The sequence below is a fragment of the Eulemur rufifrons genome, chromosome 7 (assembly GCF_041146395.1).
Source record: "Eulemur rufifrons isolate Redbay chromosome 7, OSU_ERuf_1, whole genome shotgun sequence".
Taxonomy (NCBI): Eukaryota; Metazoa; Chordata; class Mammalia; order Primates; family Lemuridae; genus Eulemur; species Eulemur rufifrons.
Window position 1 is genome coordinate 270,147,806 of NC_090989.1, and position 22,293 is coordinate 270,170,098.

General features: G+C 43.1%; 1 protein-coding gene across 3 annotated transcripts in view; it reads right to left on the reverse strand.

Annotated features, from left to right (window-relative positions):
* Positions 1–22,293, reverse strand: part of ASTN2 (astrotactin 2) — an 824,356-nt gene that overhangs the window by 482,950 nt on the left and 319,113 nt on the right. For all 3 annotated transcript variants that reach the window (XM_069474594.1, XM_069474593.1, XM_069474592.1), the window contains one exon: positions 2,279–2,425. In XM_069474594.1, coding sequence (XP_069330695.1) covers positions 2,279–2,425 — 147 coding nt within the window. The remainder of the gene's footprint in view (positions 1–2,278; positions 2,426–22,293) is intronic.

Genomic DNA, 22,293 nt, shown 5'->3' on the forward strand with positions numbered 1-22,293 from the left:
CTGTTATAAAATTTTAAGTCTGTGATAGATTAGAATAGGGACCATTTAGAAAGGGTACCATTTAATTCACCACATTGTAGACTTTCCTTCCAAACCAACAAGATTGTTCGCAGCTTTCTTGGGTGATCCCTTGAGGTTGCTATTTCCTAGCCACACACTATCTGAGAATTTGACAAACATGGAAAAGAAGTAGGAGTTGTAGTCTTCATAATACCCCCATGAGGTAGGTACTACTGTTACTCCCATTTTATAGATGCAGAGACCAAGGCTCAGAGAGAGTAAGTCTCACCCTTGGCTACAGAAGTGGCAGCCAGTGGAACATGTATTTGAATTCATGTTTGTATTATTCCAAAGCCTGTGCTCTTAGCCAGGAAACTATTTTACCATGACCTTGAGCAAGTTATTCCTTCAGGACCTCTATTTCTGACATATGAAAATAAATATTTAAAATTTGAATGTCTTTAAGGCCTAACATTCTATAGTGACCAGTGAGGGACAAAAGGCAGGGAACATGCCTTCCATAGTGGACAAAACTTACCCTACCGGTTTTCCTAGCTCAGTGATCATCATTCCTACTCTCCCATCCACATTTTCCAGCCACACCCAGGTTCTGGCAATTCTTACAGCTCCAAGCTCCATGAACCAACTTGCCTACTTTCTTCTGCCTCCCTACGCCATCCCTGAAGTCTCTCACACACCTTTACCTGTCTTACGTGCACATGCAATCTGATAGGGACGAACCAAAAGTCTTTTACATAAGTCCAAACATCAACTGAATGTATATGAAATAGGAAATACTGAACTTATTTGCAGTCTAAGTGAAAAACAAGTATATTTCATATACGTTCAGTTGATTATTAATGCCTCCCTTCTATTAATGCATTAGTAGAAGTCTGGGTGTTTCAGAGAAAGAGGGTAAGAGTCCTCTTTGCTCTGGTCAGAACATACGGAGGGAAGATGCTAAGTTCTGAACATTGGAGACGAAACTGAGTTACATTGAGATAAGGCTGACAAAATAGAGAGTAAGGATGTCAAAAACATTCAGTATCCGTTCGTTCCCCAGACAGTGCGCGTTGCACCCATCATGTAGGCATGTATCGCCTGGAGCTTTGACTTGGGGGAACAGGCGGTACACGGGCAACGTATGTAACCTGAAATTCTGTATCCCCCATAATAAGATGAAATAATAAAAAAAAAAAAACATTCAGTATATATCCAGTCAGAAAATATTCTTAAAAATTAATGGTACTAAATAGTGTGCTAGAAGCCAGAAGGTCAATTTCCTCTGGGAAGCATTAGCTGGAATGGGGCATGAGGAAACCTTTTGAGGTACTGGAAATGTGTTATGGTTTGATCTGGGTGCACTCCTATGCAATCCTATGTGAAATGGCCTTATTACAAAAAACAAAAAAGAAGGAAAGAGGAAACTTTTAAAGGTGATGATTATGTTTATGCTTTTGTTTATGGTGATGGTTAAAACCATCATATCAAGATAAGTATAAATACTTATCTTCAAATTCATCAAGATTTATACATTAAAATGTATAAAAAAATTAAAATATAAAATTTATTAAGATGCATTCTCAAGATATGCCTTCTTTGTTATTTTTATGCTGAACTTCAATACATTTAAAGATGGTGATGCCACGTTAGAGGAAGGGTCCGGGGAAACAAGTGCACATATATTCTGCTGGAGTGTGTAAACTGGAGCCACTTTCCTGGAGGGCACTTTTGCAATAGATATCAAGCGCCTTAATAAGTATCTTGGACCATGCTTTGCTAATGACTATGGTGACTACAGTGTCTCATTAATCCAATTTAATTGGGTAAAAAGGATATGGTAGAATAAAGGACATTTACAGGCAATGAGATATTACTATGATCTAGGACACTCAGGAAATTCCAACACAGCTCATACGATCTTCCTTGTCCTATGCTTTTAATTAAAAATATTCTTTGAGGGGAATTTCTGGTTTGGAATGGGGTCCACAAGGATGATGAGAACCAGCAGGTTCTCTGAAGCAGCTCAATCTCCCTGCACTCACATTCAAATTCTTCCTTTATGTAACTACTTGCTCATAGGATAAAAATAGTCTTTAATTCAAATAATCCAGGACACCAAATGATAAAGCCCTCTTCCAAGGTCTTTGGATGCTCCTTTTTTTCTTGTAATATATACAATATAATTCTGAGGTTGGGCCATACATGGAGACGTTTCACCAGCCAGGGGTGCAAGGTCCTGCGTGAGTGTGGGACACCTCTGACGCTCGGCTCTTACCGTCTGCAATGAAGTGCTCAGGCACATGCAGAGTCACCTTCACAGTGAGTGGACAGGACATCTGGCTGCCACACACCATGGCCAGGATGCAGGAGTTCACAGCAATCAGCGTCAGGGCTGTCTTGTTCATCGGGCTTTTCAGCAAACCTAATAACACAAACACACACACAGACATATAATTCCATGAGGTGAGGAAATGGGGATGGCGTGGAGTTTGGGAATCCTGTTATTTTCCAAATGGGAATCTAAGCAAAAGAAAATTAAAAAAAAAAAAGAAAACATATTTTTCAAGCTTTGTGCTTGCTATGACACCTCAGTGGCCCATTCTGGGGGCTTTGGTTTAACTCCCTGCAAAACGGGCGTATCATTCTTTTCGGTAAATATAAAAGAAACAAGCTTCCTGAAAACTGTTGCAATTCTCACTCCTCCCTTGCCAATTTGGTTGGTCACTCTTGATAATAACGAGATGATATTAAGCTTTCCAGTCTCTTTAGAAGCAAGTGAGAAGACACCATGCTGCTGAATGCAGTGGAGCCTAGAGGAATGAGTATAGACTTTGGAGTTAGATGGTTCTGGGTTCAAATCTGGGATTGTGCCCCCATTGACTGTGTGACCTGCTCCAATCTCCAAATCTCAGTTTCCTTATGTGTGTGATGAGGATAACCATAAACATCTCATAGGGTTGTTGGGATGATCACACAGCACAATGCACATATAATGCCTGTCATCTAGAACGATTTCACCATTAGAAGCTCATCATTCTAATCAATTTCACAAGCATTTACTGAGCAGCTACTATGTGAGACACATATAGAATAGAATGAGAGTAGCCTCTGCTCTTCAGGAGTTTATAGGCTAGAGACGAAAGGCAACCTTATCCACAGCTAATTAGATTCCAAGACAAATTATGTTAAGACTTAGATGTGAGGGCAGAGGATAGGGACGGGGGCTTGCCTGGGAAAATTAAAGACAATTTTATGGACACAATAGAAAAAGCAGATTGAATCTGCATAGCTAGAAGACACGGGGTGAGGAAAGAAAATCTGTGGAGTCTGTCCCGAGCCCTCCTTTGTTTCTCATTGTTCAGGGTTTGCTGTTCACATCTCCTTGCAAGGTTGTGCTTACCAGTTTCAGAGCAATACCTCCCAACATCTTTTACCTGCCAGGTTCTTCTCTTGAGCAAACCCTGATCCCCAAACCCTCTGGACATTGTTCTGTGTCTATCCCATGAGCATGTCAAATATAACATGTTCAGAACAGGGCAAATTATCTTCTCCCTAAAGCCCCTTCCTCCCCCTAAGCTCCTCAGCTTACTGAGAGCACTACCACTTAGACTGGCCAGAAACTTAGCTGTCATTTTTTCCATCTTCTGTCTTCCTCCTTTATAGCATCTGAAGAGTCATGCAGTCCTATGTCTTCCATGTCCTTAGCATTTTCACCTCCTTCCCTTCATCTCTTCTATTGTCTGTTTGCTTGTGGGATAAGGGATGTGTGCACATATCTGTCCACTTCACTCTCTGCTGAAACCCCTCAAGCTGTTTTATTGCATCTGGTCACAGAATGGGGTCTACGCTCACTAGACTGGCACCCAAAGCCTTTCATGACCAGTCCCTACACTCAGACCTCCCTGATCTCTCCTACCTGGCCCAGGGGCAGCAGGGCTGGATTATTGCAGTTTCCCTCCAATCAACACCTTCATCATGTTACTATTATTGTAGTATCGTTTCTTTTGTATAGACATCCCTTTGTTTCTTTCTCTACCCCTCACTCTTTGAGATTCACAATAAATGCAAATTCCTCAGGCTCCTGGCAGGTAAACTACCTACAGTTGTTATGTTTCCCAAATTACCTCATTCCAATCACTAAAGTCTAGTAAATAGTCATCTCCGTGAAGATAAACAGTGTCTTTCGTTCACCATTGTACCCCAGTTTTGAGCACAGTGTCTGGAATGTGGTACAATCTCAGTAAATAAATGCATAACCACTTCTAGAAATGATAGTAGCAATGTTAGCAAACAGCATGACACAGGTGGTAACCAATCAAAAACCATGCAAACCAACATGGCCGTACTGATGGGCTCCAGAACAAGAGCATTTACGACAGCTTTGGGATTGTTGCATGGATATCTGTTTTCCTCAATAAAGCGTAAGCTGCTTGAGGGAGAAGATCCCACCATCTTTTGTCTCCAATGCCAAGATCACCACATGGGACCCAGAAGTTGCTAAATTTAAGAACAAGATCCTTGTCTTTATTCTTCATCCCAGGACAATGCATGGCTTCTAGTAAGAACTGTTCATGCCTTTCTGGTTGTTATAGTTGTAGAATAAATGTTAAAAGAGTAAATGAAATAAAAACATGGTTCTGGTGTAAGGATATGGGAAATCCCTGAAAGCTAAAATGACTACAGAAAAAAAGGAACCTGTTTTATCTCTTATCTGAGTGCCACAAGAAGCTGTCTCATACATATTATAATAAATATTTTATATTTATAAATATAAATAAATAAAATATTTATAACATCAATATTTGAGTATCTAAATAGCATAAAAAAGCTAACATTACTGTTATCTACTATAAAGATGTACTAGGAGTTGGTGCCTTGCATAGATTCACCTTATAAAGTCAACATATTACCCCAGGCCTAGTTATTTAGCAACCCCCCCCCACCCCGCCCCTCACCAAAAGCAGTTAGTAGAAGCACTGAGTTTCCTATGGAGTCTATTCTGGGGGAAGAACACGTAGGATAAGTCCAGCATGAACACAACTTGGGAAGCTGAAACAGGTCCAGAGGATGGAGTGTGAAAGGTAGTTAGAAGCTCCTGGCACTGGGGAGGGGATTCTCTGGACAATGAGTCATGGACAATAGCACCCTGTGGATCCCTGCAAAAGTATTTCTCATTCCTGGCCCACACAGCAACAGAGACAGATGTGACCAAGACATTCCTTTCGCTAATTAACCAACGACCAGAAATACCAGCCTGGCTCCACAGAGCTGATTTCTGGTCTGGGGGAAGAGGGCTGAGAGTTAGGAATGGAATTACTCACACTCGCTCCCTGGGCCCTTGCTAGACTAATTGCATCTCCTGTGTCATTTAAACCTGCACAGGAACCCAGGGTCATTAAGACTCAACATGCGGAGTAAATTCATATCAGCTTTTTGGCTCTCAGTTTTCTCACCTAGAAAATAGTAATAAAATGACTTATCTTTCAAGCGTGTTGTGAGAACTAATGAGGCAGTAAATGTCAAATGCCTAGCACAGTTTCTGGCACACAGCGGGCCCTTGGTAAATGGTAATTTCCAAACTGTATACAGGAATTTGTCTCATCATTAATGGCAGAAACAAGGACTTATTTACCTCTTTGTCTAACACCTTGTAAGAACATTTCAGGAGCTGCATTATTCTTTACAGAAACAGAAGACAAAAAGAGTAAGTAGAAAAGGGAAGAACGTAAGAAGAAGAAAATGAGAAGGAGAGTCAGAATGAGCAGCACCCCGGGGCAACTATTTACTCAGAGAATGCCTGAACCCCCACAGTCCTCTCTGAAGTCCAGGAGGAAGAAAGCAGGCAGGTCAAGTTTGCACTAAGGCCAGATGCCCATGGAGCAGCCACTGGGGTTGGGGGAGTTGCCATGGCAACTGGACCTGGCAGAAACTTCACAGTGGGACTTAAACAAAGGTGACTTCCTAAGAGTTCCTGGCCCAGGGACTGAGTATAAGCACTTAGCTCTGAGTAGGGTTTGTAGATAGCCACAAGGTGGAAACTATCTATCCCATAATACCCACCCCTCCCCATGCAGGCTCTCTGCACTGCACCGCCACTGTAAGAAACAGAGACGGAAAAGAGAACCACATGGTGCTGGCAGTCATCCATCTATCCATCCATCCGGTCATCCATCCGTCCAGCCAGTTTTTATTCAACATCAACTCTTTCTGGGCATGGAGAAATAACAGTGAAAATAAACAGCCAATGTCCTTGAAGCTCACATGTTAGTGGGGGAGAATTACCTCATTCAATCATCACAGCAGACTGTTTCCACTATCCCCGTTTTGCAGAGAACAGAAGTACAGAGCGATTACACGACTTGCCTAAGCGTACTCTAGTTTGCATGCGACAGAGTTTGGACTGGAATCAGCCCTGCCCCATCCCTTCCCTTGCATCATGCTATTTCCCACTTTGTCACAGAATAAGGATCCCAGGACACCATCATGCAGTTGAAGAAAGGGTGGCCTTTGAAGTCAGACACAGATATGCTCAAATCCTGTCTTAACCACAAAATCTCTGTGAGCCACTTGGCAGTTGATCCAAACCTCAAAAGAAAAAAACATCTCAATCCAGAATAAAGGGAACAGTGGTCTTATTTCAGAGCCAATGTGAGGACAAAATATGATATCATATGTAATTAGCAGGCAAAAAGAGCTAAATAAATGATAGGTGCAGGTCCTATAACATGCGTACCCTCAGAAAGCTGACGTCACAGTTCTCCCCGGCTCACGCTTCCCCATCACTTGCAGGGGAGTGAGCTGTGCTGCAGGAATGGAATTCCTCCAGGGCCTATTGATTGCTGGGACTGGAGAAAGTTAATAATCTAATTTCCCTTTCATTTCCCCTTCCTCTTACCCCTCAACTCCTTTCACAGCAGTGGAGAATGGCCTCAAATGCATCACTTGAAAAAGTCAACTGGAAATAACTCAGCATTGTTGATCCACACACTGCCTATAATTTGGGGTTTGATTGATTCTTGGTTTGGAAATGCCAGGTTGAGAGAAGAAAATCAAATTTAAGTTAAATTTGGAATCCAATCAATCACGTTTTACAATGAAGAAAATAGATCTAACCCCATCAGACCATTGTGTGTAGAAAACTTAAAGCTGCTACACTATCGTTGATTCTTTCCTCCTGGTATTTTGGAAGCACAAGGGACTAGGTCCAAGACTGAGAGGAAATTTATTTCTTTAAGTGACATGTGAGGTTGGGGTGAGGAACAGGGATTCTAGGAAACCAAGACATTAGGACAGAAGAGCACAGCAAGTGGAAATGTCACTGAGGACAGGGGGAAGAGGCTGGGCTTTGGTTTTAGACATGGGGATTTAAATCCAAACTCTTCCATTTTAATAGCTGTCTAACTTTTGGCAAATTAAGTAAGCTTTCAGAATTTTAGTTTTCCAATCTATAAAATGGCAACAACAATCTTTAACTGGTAGAGGAGCTGTGTGGATTAAATAAGACATCATAATTACAGCACTAATCACTGTGCTGACAAATACTAAGGGCTCTGTTAGCTCTTGGTATCTTTCTTTCTATCTCATTCCTTAAAACCTCACTACCGGACACTTGGCATCTACATGGGCATCAGCAGGCCATGTGATACTTCTGCTTGTGCTAGAATTCTCACTTTCACACTTAGCTGCTGGCCCCTGTAGACAAGTCACCTTATTGCTCTCAGACTCAATGTCCTTATCTGGGAATTAACTCATTCAATAAGTAGTTATTTTATGTGCAACTACTACATGCCAGACCTCATATTTTATGCCATCCTATTATTTCTGGTGATGAATATAGTAGACACTCAATAAGCTTCTATTGAATGAATGAATGAATGTTTAAATGTTGTTTCCCTTTCTACCAAAAGATGTCAGTATTAGAATATTGCCATTTGTTTTTCTAGACAAATGTTTAGAAAAAAAAATTTTTTTTCCCCCCGCTCATTTTCCCTGGCAAGGACTGGCCCCTCCCTGGTCATAAATCACACAAGAAGCCCTTGTGGAGGCTGCCAATCTGCCTGCACACGTGGGGGACCCCTGCGGACTGAGGAGCGCTTCATTAACCTCACCGAGTGCCTCATGAGAGTCCTCCAGCACCTGAGTCCAGGGCCTCAGTGCTTCTCTGCTGTATTTCTGGAAACTAAAATTGGGACACATTGTCTGATAAGAGCAGGTGTCATGCTGGAGGGAGAAAGAAAGAATATTTGAAAATGGGGCTTTCTCAGAAACTCTAGGGTGTGTGACCCCATATCCTCAGCCTGTCTGTTATGTCTGGATTCCCCACACACTACTTCAGTGTGATGTCTTCATACGGGACATATTTTCCTTGATTTTTCCCACCTGGGTCATGTGTCCCCCTATCTCCTTCTCTAGCTCTGTCATGAACTAGTCTCTTGTGCTCTCTGATTTTAGCACTCTTAAATCCATGGTAGTCATTAAATGATATGTGATTTGCCCAATCTCTCAACTTCCATAGGTTTCCCCTTTATAAGATCTGGGCAAGTGTTCATCTAGTTCTTAGCTGCATACTTACAAAGACAGAAAAGTCAACCCCTACAGGGCATCAATTATGTTCTCAGACAGCTGAATGTCTAAACAGCCCTAGAATATCACTCTATGAGGTGTCCAAATTAAATAGGATACAGCCAATACCCGCTTTTCAGGGTACTGATTTAGTTAGTTAAAGGTTGCGATTAGGTTGTCTTACTTTCTTTCCTCCAAACCAAACACTGCTAGCTTTACATTACTTCTCTAAAGTCACATTTTGAGCCTCTTTATTATACTTTGTATAGATTTGCTTTTCTTAAGATGGCTTTCCTAGTAAAGAATGTTATCATCATCATCATCATCATCACTGCCACTAACATAAATTCTAACTTATGTGCCAGACAATACAGCTAACAAACAGTCATGTAGTATCTCACTTAATCATCATAGAAACTTCATGGGATGATTTCTATTATCACCCACATTTTATAATATGAGGAAATGGAAGCTGCTACTTGGAGGCCAAAAGACCATTTAATCCAAAGGTAATAGAGCTGAAATGAAACACCATCTGAATTCAGAGTCCAAGCTCTTAACCATTATCCCCTACAACATCCCTATCAACCTGTTCAGTGTAGTCTGAGCAGAGCAGAAGCAACAACTCTAACTGATAAGCTGCTTACTGACCTCGGCCTGACCTGTGGACCTGTGGTGGCCACGGATGGACTCGTCATGGCCTCATCATCCCACCTGGTACTTACTATGGGTCTTCAAGAGAACATCTTCACATCACCACGGAGAATTTTAAAAGAATGACAGAGGTGAGAGGGGCAAGCTAGAGGGTTGTTTCTCTCTTGCTTCAGCCCCCCAAAAAACTACATGGCCTCAACCAGCTCACTATGCTACTTGTGGCTAAATCATTACCTGTGAGGCCACTGGGGGCCACCTTTGGCTAGCTCTGATCCCTGGATAAGGAGCGTTCCTGTAGTGCAGGCTTGGATTGTGACACCCTGTTGAAGCTAAAGCCACTAGCAGCAGACACTAAGTGGAGCAGCTGGCTTTATGGAGTTCCCTGTGGCACTTACAGGTGGCTGTGCCTACAAATGCAAAGGTAACTTCAAGATAGTGACAAGGGAGATGGCGACAATGGTTTTGGTGAAGAAGATGACATAAATAGGGCCATACTCTTTTAGTTTTAATTAGTTTACCAATTATGTTCAAATATCTCATTAACTCTTCACGAAAATCCTAGGCAGTAGGCATTGCTGTTATCCCCAGTAGACAAACGAGGAATCAGAGACTTAACGGTGAACACATGTTCAAATACCAGAGGAATACAGTGTTTGTAAGCTGCATAAGTGCTCTTTTCACGACACTGTGCTGCTAGTGTTTGGTCTTGGTCTCACTGGCTGGGTATAGAGGTAGTATTAGAATCTGCACCCTCTGATTCCTGATCCATTGCTCTCACAAATGTATCCAAATGCCTCAAAGAGACAGTGCAGTGTTTCCCACAAAACAAGATGTATCTTGAAAAGAAAACGTTTCTATGTTCACAAAGTTCTGAGACTGGCTGCATTCTGTATCCTCTCTTAAAGTGCCTGAATATGTACCTAATGTTAAAATCTCTGAAAAGGCTTGCATTTAATTCTGTTTAGCAGAATTTAACCCAATGTTTCTTTAAGTATTGATACATTGCAGAACCATCGTTCTATGGAACAAAGTCAGGAAACACTGATCTATTTTAATAATTTATACAAAGGTGGTCATTAGTAATATTAGCATCTCTCAATAATTAACTGTTGTCCTTATGCCAGGCACTGTGTTAAAGACTATATGTCCATTATCCTATTTAAACTTCTCAACAGTCTTGCAAAGCAGGGGCTACTACCTCCATTTAAAAATGGGGAAAAAAAGACTTAGCTGGTTATTAGGAAGCGGTGGAGGAAAGTTTCAAAGTCCGTCTTGTCTGACTCCAATGCCTGTACTTTCCTGGTTTCCAAGTGTTAGAAGAAAATACAGTTTTAAAGTCACAGGAAAATACGTGCAAAGGAGGAGAAGAGGCAAGTACGAGGCCAGTTCAGGAGGTTAGAAAGTATTCAACCTATATTTAGCAGGCTGATGGAATGCATCAGCAGAAGGAAAAAGATGCTGTGCTCAACAGATGAAATTGAAGTGTGCAGAATGAGAAGCAGTAGAGAAGATAATTCAAAAGAGCTAAAGTTCTAGAAAGGCTCAGAAATAAATGGGGAAAAAAAAGGAGAAAGCAAAGGGGGCAGCTGGGTTTCAGATTTACAAATGACCATCAATCAGTTGGTACTGACTTGCAAAATTACTTTTTAAGACACTGGTGTGGGACCCCTGTGTTCGCCCTTGGTCTATGGGCTGTGTGGACGCAGCACCACACTCAGCCCACACCACCGATGGAGTGGAGAGCGGCAAAGAAGACTAAGGACCGAGTGGTGGGCGCTAAGGGACACAGCAAAAGAGCAGCCACGAGTTTCCATGGCTACCAAGTAAGACCAGGACCAGTCATCTCCCATGTCCATGAAAGGCATGTTTCTGGCTCCTTTGTTCTTAGAACTTGCTGAAAAAGTCACAGTTCCACTCTCCTAGAAGATGTCAATGGACTTTAGCCCAAGGTCTGTGAAAGCAGGAGCAGGGAAGTAACATTTGTTGTACATTCAGTATTTAGTAGGTCTGTTGTGGTGTCCTTTACCTACAGCATCTCTTTCATTCCACATGTTCATGAAAAGCTCTAGGCAATGCTGCCCTAATTTGACACTGGAGGAAATGGAAGCTCAGAGGATTTAATTAACCTGCCCAAAGTCTCAGAACTAGTAAAAGACAGAGACGGAATATGAACCAAGACCTGTTGACCTCCAAACTCAATGTTCCTCCCAAGCTTCCTCAGCTTGCCCTGCCCCTGTAGACCCGTGGTGCCTAGGGGTGGATACACAGCTTCTAAAGACGGGAGGCTTTCTCAAATCTCTGATCCTCCACACCTCCTTCTTCTGACACTCAGAAATAACAGGAAATGGGGTTATTAGCCCAATGGTCCAGAAATCCTCTACTGCAGTTAGATTTGCTTGTCCCTTCCACGTGACAGACCACATGCAATTCCCTGCCCTAATATGTTGTCCTTCCTGCTTTCTCAACACGTGCAAGGTAAACAAGCTTTTCAGCATCAAAGAGAATTCCCTTCTCCCAGGACTCTGCCTTCACCACTGCAGCTCACAAGAACACAGTATTCCTTTGAACACCCATCTCATTTGTCATCTGCTCTAATTTGTTCCCACGGGATCTCAGAATGACAGGGCTTTGACCCCAACATGTTATAGGACCGGGTCATCCTCCATAATGCTCTCCTGATGGTCATTCAGCCTGTGTTTGAGCACCACATAAACTCGGAGTTGGTTACCACAAGAAAACGCATTTCATTAACGATGATGATGACAATAATAACCTTTTCTTTTTGGGGACACTTACTATGTACGACACATTGTGCTAAGTACTTATTACTTTATTTGATCAACCATAAAATTTTGTTAGCGCCTCATTTTACAAATGAAAAAAACTGAGTCAAGCCCAAGGCTAGAAAGCTATTGAGAGGCAAAGCCAGGATTCAAATCCAGATCTGCATATGAAACTCTAAACAGTGTTATGATATAGACTCCCTTCACCGGTGACCTTCAGCGTGAGAACTATGTCAGTGTGTAACAAAAATCTGCTCCTACAACCATAACCTGATGAACATATTCCTGCCCTCAAGAGTTCCACAACTCGTCCCCACCCCTCCTCTCCAAGGTAGCCCTAGGGCTCTGAAGATGGAAAATACAGTCCCTATCCTTTTTTTTTTCCAAACACAGATTCTGTCATTTGACTCCCACATGAAGGAAATAATCATGAAGCCACAGAAAGCAGAGCTGGAGGAGCCCATTTAGATCAGCTAGTGTAACCGTCAAGCTCAAGGTTAGGAGGACAGAACAGCCTTGGTTAAAGTCAGATTGCCTAGAGCAAGACCTAGATCCCAACTGCCCAGCACCCATGACAACGTTCACCACTTGAGGTAGTTTCCGTCTTTTCCTTCCTTAACCAATGTCACCTGGAACAAAAATACTACATTTAACAACTCTCTCATTGCCTGTGGCACTGGCCATAGTATCCCACAGATAAACGAATATTAGATGGCCCCACCTAGGACATTTTGATCAATGTCAACACATGATCAAGATGAACCATACCCAAATATTCCCACAAAATGACCTTAACAGGCTGCTGCACAGTAGATTGTGATAATGGAAAGAACGTGGACTTTGGAGTTAGAGAAACATGGGTTCAAATCCCAGCTTTGTCATTTTCTAGTTGACTTCCATGGAGTCCCATTTTCCTCCTCTGTAAAATGGGAATAACATGTACTCCATAGGGTCATTATAAAGATTAAATAGTGTAATATACACTACATATCAGGAGCTCAATGAATAGTAGCTTTCATCATCATCATCATCATCATCATCACTATCATTAAATTTAAGACCAACAAATGTAAACCCTGACTTTTGTATTCAAGACACCACTTGCATAAATTCAAGATGGGTCAGAAGTGGGGGAAAGACTATGCGGACCAGAGGATAGTGTGTTTAACAGCAAGAAAAGGTCCAAACACATGCAAAGCACCTACTATATGCTAGGCCTCTGCCAGGCCCTTTGCACCCCTTATTTAATTCATTTCTCATGACAATTTTGGATTCCCATTTTATGGGTCAGAAAATGAGCTCAGGGAAGAGAAGTGGTTTGCTGAAGGTCACACACCTAGTAAGCGTCAGAGCTGGTAACGCGACTCAGATCTGCGTGATGCTCTCAACGGGATGCTCTCGACAAGTGGCCCATGTTCTGAAGAGAGTCACCAGGATTGGACTGAATGTCCCATCAGGAGAGGACACCCAGAGGAAGACTTAGGGTATTTAGCCCTGAAGCAGGAAGGCTCAATCAGAGAGGCCTCTTGATAGGAATGTCGTAGAAAACATGCACTCACGGAATGAGAACAAGGAAACAGACATCCTGCATGAGCAGCCACCGTGAGTTAAGCCACAGGGCCGAGGCACTGGAAGTGTCTTGTTCCACTTGCTCCTTAAAACAATCCTCCAAGGTAAATACCGTTGTCTTCGTTTTAGCGATGAGGAAGATGAAGCTCTGGGAGCTCAGACGCTTCTTTCAAGTTGTACAAACAGTCAGAATCACTGGGACTCGAGCCAGGTCTGCCTGACCCCAGCAGCATCCTTGTTCTTCTCAGCTCTTCCCAGGGCTTGTTTAGCATCAGTGTCCTGTGCAAGTGTAAGAAACTACAAGGAGCCTTGGCCTGAGGAAGTTGCTCCCAAGACTCTTGCTCAGCACCTAAACCTTTACTCTGGCAAAGCAAAGCACTGGGACCCGCAGGGGCCAGATGACTCTGTCCTTTCCTCGGTGCAGGGGTTTAGCAGCAAAGCACCCAGAGACTTTATTAGAATCAACACATCCATCCCCAGCTCCTTAAATTAAGGAGCATTTTTTTCCCCTCTTTTTCCAATCCATTGCCTCCTCCTCAGACCACTAACATCTCAGCAAAAGCACGTCTGCATTGTGTTTAAACAGCCATCTGGAGATAAACAGCTTTGCTTTTTAGACCTCTGAGGAGGGACTATAAAAGAGGATAAAAGAATTAAAAAACAAAAGAGGAAAAAATGTTCTGTGAAGCCTTTCTTCCCAAACACATTTCTGCACGGGAAACCTCTACCCATTTCAGGTTGCCATTCTGGGTTTAAACCTTTCAAGCCTGCTAGTTTAAATATGCCACCTCCAAAAGAACAATAGTGGTCTTAGCCCAAGGGCCATTCTAGACCCACTTTCTGTCTTGTTTTTTAGTGTCAAGAAAGTGCCGGAGGGCTGTGCTAAGAGCTCTATCTATTCTGGGAGTCTGGAGCCCAGACTTAAATAAGGACTCTGCCATTACTAATTGTGCAACCTTGAGCAAATCCCTTCCCCTCGCTGGGCTTCTCTCCCCGCCCCTCCATTCACCCAACACATATTCTTTAACAGCCGGCTCTGTACTGAGCTCTGTGCTGTGAGCTGGGGATACCGGGATCAGAGCCATCGAAGGTTTCAATGTCATGTGAGGTGGTAGGCCACACTCGACACAGAGGTGCAATGGCTAGTGTGGATTAGCAAGCCCCTAATCCAGGTGTTTGGGAGGGGGGGTCACAGAATGATGACTGCGAGCTGAGGCACGTAACATACATGAGACTTAGCCAGGTGGAAAAACAGGGGATGCGCGGTTCAGGAGAAGCAGACAGAAGAGCATGACACCTAACCTGGAGCAGTGGCGGACCAGGCACATGCAGTACAGTATGGGCAGAAGAGGCCAGAGAGTGAGGCAAGGATCAGCTCACAAAGGAACTGGCTGTCCATCACACAGAGGGTGGACTTTATCCTAGACAATGTCTCTAGCCCTTCAGGCCCACCCTCCCAGCATAGTGCAAACCTGAAACATATCCTCCTTCGTTCACTTTGTCAGCAGAAATGTGGAAAAGCACCTATAAGTGGCAGACATTGTGTCAGGTGCTGGGGATATAGCAGGGACTTCGTAATCCCAAAGGGTAAACAACCAGGTGTATCAGGCTCTGAACACCGTGTGGCAAAGGATGAGAACTACAACATCTACCTCTGGAGTCGGGGGCCAAGAGAGGAATCTTATTCTGCAAAGGCAGCCTCTGAGAATATCAGAGGATGTTTCCACCAGAAGAGGCTGAAGAACATCCTGGATAGAATTAGAGAACATGAAGCTTGGTGGTAAGTCACTCTTCCAGTTTATAGGCATGAGCCAGCATTTGTCCCCTGAAATGAAAGAAAGATTAGGTTTGGAGAAAAGGAAAGGGGCAGGAGGACCAAGGCACGTGGCTTCTGAATGGCTCCCAATGGTCTTTGCCTCCTGGTGTCCACATTCCTGTATAATCCCATCCCCTAGTGAGACTTGCTTCTATCAAATGGAGTATATCAAAAATTGTGGATGTCACTTCCAATATGGGGTTACAAAAGACTGACTTCCATTTTTCTCATGCTCTTTCTGGCTCTGCTCACTTTTTTTGCTCTGGTAAAGCTGATGCCAGGATGAGAGCAGCTCTGTGGAGCCCACGTGCCAAGGAGCTGAGGACTGTCTCTGGCTCACAGCTTCCGAGGAACTGAATCCTGCCAACAATGACGTGAGTGTGCTGGGAAACAGACCCCTCCTCAGTTGAACCTTGAGGTGACTGCAGCTCTGGTTGACAACTTCACTGCAGCTTCCTGAGAAGCCCTGGGCTGGAAGGCCAATGATAGGGTGCCTGGATTCCTGATCCACAGAAACTGAGAGACAATAGATGTTTGTTGTTTTAAGCTATTAATGTTGGGGTGATTTGTTACACAGCAATGGATAACTAACACCAGGACTTAAATGGACGACTGAGAGACGCTGGTAATTCCCCATCCCTGGAAGGAGACTCAGAGACCTTCAAGTTTAGAAGAAATAACCATTCACTTAAAAACCATTCCCTGAGCACATGGTGTGTGCCAGCCCTTGGGCAAGTCGCAGGACGTGCAAAGGAGCCAAGCACAGCTCTCCCCTGAAGGAGATAGGCAACTAGGAGAGGAGGTCAGGAGGAGATACGATTGCATTGTGTTGGGACAACTGCTTGGTTGTTTTCCTAAAGACTTCACATCCTTCTAAGAACAGAAAGGAAGGAGTTTGCTTGATAAAATCAGAGCTGGCTTCACAGAAGAGGAAGCAGGCCAGCGGATGCCTTTTCTCTCTACAAAGACATTGGCATCTCTCTCTGGAAGACTTTATGTTCACACATAAGAGAGTGAAGGGAAGTTGGTTAAATGGAAGGCTTGTGAGCTCTGCAATCAGGCAAATGAATTTTGAAACTCAGCTCAATAATTTCTTGACACTGTGAACTTAAGATAAAGTCAATGAAGAGGAAGAGCTAAGAACACGGCCCTTAGAGTCCCACAGGGCTGGGACTAAGCACCAGCACTGTCCCTTTCTAGTTGAGGATGCTGGTACCAGTACCCTCAGCTAGTATCAAAGCCTCTGTGTCTCCATATGTAAAAGAGAAATCATTAAAATAACCCCATTCACATAATTACTTAAGTTAAAGAAAGACGTTTTTAGCATAGTGGCTGATAAGAAAGGCTTGATAAAATTATCAGCTAACATTGTTGGAAAAGTTTATTTAACTTCTTTATGCCTCTTTATGCATGTAAAGCCTTCAGTACATTGCTAAGTATGTACTGACTGCTCAGCCACTGTTAGCTGCTACACTTATTACTATTATTAGCAGAGGCTACAGACTCAGGGAATTCTCAAAGGCTCTTCCTAGACTAAGCGCCGGCCAGCAATGATGCATCCACGTCATATATCCTTGTGCATTTACAAAAATGCTCCCTACCCTACTGCAGGGGCTCTCAGCTCCTTGTGCTGGGATGGAGGGCCACAGATTCTTTGTGCAGGAGGAGCTGTGCTGAGGCATCATCAAGGCAGAGATGGCAGAGACAAGGTAGTGGTGGTTCCCTAAGTAACTATAATTCAGGTGCTACACACCTGGCGCTTCCTGAATGTGCTGTTAAATTTATGGGACAGCAATAACGGTAACAGCATTAGCACGAATTTACTTGTAAAATGCCCATATCTGAATAGCCTGAAGAGCTAAAATAGAAGCCCTACTAAACTTTATAGAAATCTATGTATATATGTGAAGATGTGGGTATGTGTGTAAATGTGTAAGAATTGAGATCAGGATGTAGGTATGCTTAGAGGAGAAGTAACAGCAGCCCTGGGAATCATAACTGTGAATTTCTTCTTCCATTTCCGTCATCAACCAGGACCACCATTGTTAGCAACACTGCTGCCTTCACGGTTTTCCAGCAGTTAGCAGCTCAAAGAACAGAAAATGCCATTGCAAAAGTCAGTAGGGTTCAAACTCCCAGATTTAATAGTTTCTGGTTACATGACCTTAACCTGGTCATTTCTGTTCTGTAGTATCAGGTTCTGCCAAAGACAAATGAACATAATCATACCTTGGTCCTTCTCAAAGTTTAGTGTGGAAGATAGACACTTTCTCCCTCCCTCTCTCCCTTCATATTTCAAAGAGCAAAGGACAGGATATATCAAAGTGCATTGTTTTATAGACTAACTTCCCAACTGACCATTTGTAAAGTTTATTTAGCAAAGTCCTATACCCAGGCAAGGAGGAATACGGAACTTGCCCTTCCTCCATGGGATTCCACATTCCTCAAGGCATGGACTCTCCTTATTTTTTTCAAACACAGAACCTAGTACTGAGTATTAGCTAAATTAATATTTGGTTAGTGAAAAAAATGAATAAATGAATGAATAGACAGGACCCCCAACCAATCACTTATTTCAGAGAGAGGGAGCAGGCTTTATGGGATCTTTCCAGGGGAACCGGGGAGGAAATAAAACCCAGTCATTAATTCCCTGGTGCAGAGAACGAGGTGGGCAAGAGTTTCAGCTGAGGTCTCACTTTATCTCATGATAAAAATAATAATAGCTACCATGTTTAAGTACTTACTCTGTACTGAGCCCTGGACTATGTGCTTTGTATGAAATATTCTTATTTCATCTGTATGACAACCCAAGGACGGAGTTACGGTCACTATACCCATTTCACAGAGGAGAAAATTAAGTACATATAAATGAAATTTTGTGTCTAAGATCACACAACTAATAAAATTTTAACCCAAGATATCCAACCATAGGACAGAGCCTCTGAAATTCTCTGCCACACTGCCTCCCAGGTGACAGCAGAGATGCATCTTTCTGAACCATCAGAGGAAACCTCCAGATGTAGCAGAAATTGAGCCAGACATTGCTAGGCACAGGGAGGTGAAACAGAAACAGACATCGCCTCCATCCTCATGAAGTTTCTAGTCTGGTGGGGTGGGAGTTCAGACCTGAATATATCATTTATATTCTGATTAATGTGAGGATGGAGAAGAACAAGGTGGATGGGTGAGGATACCAGGACCTCTTTTAGAAAGGGCCATTCCAGCCCAGTCATGATGGCAGGGAGGAAGGATATTCCAGGGTGAGATGCAGTGAGAAAGGTAGTGAGTGACATGAGATGGGGCTGGAGAGGTGGGCAAGGGCATGCAAAGCCTTGAAGGCCAAGTTAAGGAGTGTGACCTTCAGAACTGAACAGAGAAACCAGTGAAGGTGGCGTGGTGAGGCTACATGCGATAATGCTCTCACTCTGCTGGGGAGAAGAGTGTCACTGCCAGAGTGATGCTGAGGTGCAAGGGTCATGGCTCGATGCTGGAGGTGACACGGGGAATGGAGAGAAGTCATCAAAGCAGGCTCATGGTGCTGCTGGGCTTGTGATGGATCAGATCTCCCAGGAAGTGGGAAAGGGAGGGTATAAGGGGTATTTTGACATCTGTACCCAAACTCTACTCCCAGGCAGAGTTTCTTCAACAGGTCATCTCCCTGCCATGCTGAAGTGCAGATAAATATATAGAATCTCCTAGTAAGAGAATTGTGTGTCCTTATTCATCCAGGGCTGAAGACAATGTTTCCCACCTTCCACTCTTGTTTTGATTATTCATTTATCATCCAATTGTTTATTTATTTATGTTTTAATCAACAAATATTTACTACATTTCTGTATTTCCTATATGGGCTCAACTGTGCTAGGCATGCAGGGAAAGACAAGACAGCAATCCCTAAAAGAGGCATCCCTGGTTCAGCCATGGGGTTGGAACAATGGTTTGCTCAAATTGACCTCAATTGGCTGACACGAGCCAACTGTTAAATATTTAGGGATGTCACATGGCAGTTGTTAAACACAGTGGCTTGAAATTAGACATGGTAGAATTTACACTAGGGAAATTGGCAAATGCCAGAAATCAGATTTGTTTTGTTTTGTTTTGTTTTTCAGAGTCAGTTTCCCAGCATACCACTGGGCTGGGATCATGGGGCTAATCGTAGAATGGCTTCTCTTCCAAGTTCAGGGAAGGTAGAAAAATACAAACCTAGGTCATTGTCATTATATATAAACTATACACTGATCTTTTTTTAAGAACTCCAAGAATTTCAGGGCCAGATTGTATACCTTAAAGTCAGATAGATCTGGGTTTGTATCCTGTGACCTGCACTCACCTGATGACACAGGTCGGGCAGTTTACTTTCCTATCCTGACCCTCAATTCCTTGCCTGTAACACGGAGATACGCATCCATATCACCATGTCTGTTAAGTGCTTCGCACAGTGCCTGGCACTTAGTAAGCACTCAATAAATGATACCCATTATTGTTGCTCTTTTATTCCTATTATTTTATTTTTTTCTTTATAGAAAGTTAGGCCTCCAAAAATCTGCATTGCTGATCTGTAGTTCAGTTTTCTTTTAATTTCAAACATTTACACAGGCTCATGGGGGAGAGGACGGCTGTCTATTCCTAGGTGCTGTCTTTGCACACAGATAATTTAGATGCAGCATCTTAAGTGTCCAGCCTGAGCCCCTGACACATGGGAGGGAGTCAAGTGGATAAATTCTGAAGTTAGTGGGAGGCTGTAAATCGTGTATTACAAATGCACATTATGTGATTTGTTGTATAAATTATTAATGTCTGTCCAGGCTGTGGCTTGTTTACATTCCATGAACAAGGAGATAAATACTGTCATCCTTGAACTTTCAATGGGAGCGTGAAGAGGGAGAGAAGGCCCCTGATTCACAGTTCTCTGAAGACTTTCTCATCTCTGTACAAGGAGAGCAGCAGAAAGGAAAGTGTGGGGGGGGGGCGGTGGCGGGAGCTGGAAGAAAGGGAGAAATGAAGAGAGGAAGGAAGGTGATATTTAGAAATCTTCCATGTGCCACATAGTATAATAGTTTGTTCGCCCACATTATTTTGTTCAAACCTCATTACAACACTGCCCATACTTCTACAGCTCAAGACAAGGGCTCAAGGAAATGAAATAACCTGCCCAAGGCCATCTAGCTGGTAGATGGTGGAGCTTGGATTTTAAGCAAGGTTTGAGTTCGAAGGATGGGTTCCCCTCTCGGACAGCACGTGGAATTCTGTATAGCGACAGGATGACTTTATTTGGAACCAGCTCTGGCAGGATTAGCCCTAAAGTGAGGCTGCTAAGCAGCCTGTCCTGCCTCCAACACCATAACCACAGATTCACCAAGGTGTCAGCCACCCTCTGCCGACCTGCCTGAGGCAGTCACCATCAAAGTGTCTTCTCACCTTGGACAAGAATAAGGCCACCACTACCTCTAGACAGCCACTCTGAAACCACTCACAATACTTAGGGCCTACAAAGGAGCTCTCTTTCAATAGCACCTTCTTGAGCAGGTACAACTTCCTGTCGCTCTCTAGCTCAGAATACTCTATGGAACTTATTAAAAATACAGTGCTCTGGGCTCTCCATAAGACCTAATGAACAAGAATCTCTTGGGGTGGGGCTCAGAAACCTGATTTTTAAACAAGTTTTCCACCCCTACCCCAGAATTTTTAACTATTTTCCTGCAAATGGAGAATCAGAGAAAGCCCATTTGAAAACCACATAGTGATAAGCTATACATTCAATAAAATCTGCACCCAAGCCCCCAGCCATGCCCTGGGGGCCCATAGATGCTGATGCCTTCAGAGTAATGGTAACAGTGTGAGACCGGGTTTGTGTGAATGCACGTTTTTCTGGCACACTATATAGAAATACAGAAGACATATTTCTTTAAAATTAACTTTGTAAAGAATATTTATGTGTAGTGAAAGCAATACTATTTTTCATATAGAGTAGGTTAATTAGGCTTGTAGATAAGACTGGAAACTTAATCCTTATTCATAACCCTATCAATCTGCAGAAAGACTATGGATCTGGAAACCTTTTTGTAGGGCTAGCCTTGGCTCCCAACAGATTTGGCGACCACTTTTACTATTGCCGCACCTCGACTAGAGCAGAGATTAATAGAATGCTGAGTGCTAGCCACAGAAGTCACCAACCCTGTTGCCATCTCTTACTTCAGGTGCATTCCAGATTAAGAACAATTTCTATGGACTCACCTTGGAACCCAACCCCATTAATTTATGCAGATTTTCATTATGCACTTACTATGTGAGCTCTAGTTCTCATTCAAATATACCACATGGTAAAGTGTTAACTAGGGCAATCCTTAAAAATAACCACAGTTTATAATCTTATCACCCTTAAGGTATGTTTTCTCAGGGTACAGAACATTTGGGGCTCATTTGGGCACCTGGGGCAGCTGGAATAATATTGTAATGTTTTTCGTCCACTAGACAGTAAGTCAACTTCTGTGGGCAAGCCTGGGAGCACTGCCCTGTGCATTTGTCTATTTTTATAAGAAAGCACAACTTGCATGCCAAAAGATCTTACAAATAAATTACTGACAACCCAGTGGACTGCTAGGTTGGGCTCCCAGGGGTTGCAGCAAAAACTTACTGTGCGTGTTGTGAGCCACGGGACCACGAGCACCGGATAAAGGCAGAGCTAGCGGAGAGCTATAAATAGTGAGCCAAGTGACCCTAACAAGCTCTCCTACCCACTGGGGCTGCTCCAGCAGCTTTCTCTTTTGGATACATGAAAGCAGCTGAAAGGATTGTTTTCCCGAGAGCTTTTTGGCTGCCCTGAGCGTGTCAAGGGACTTTGCTGTTTCTAATTATCTCCCTTTATGTTCAGGCCGAGACTTGTTAATACAATAAACTGGCGTTTCC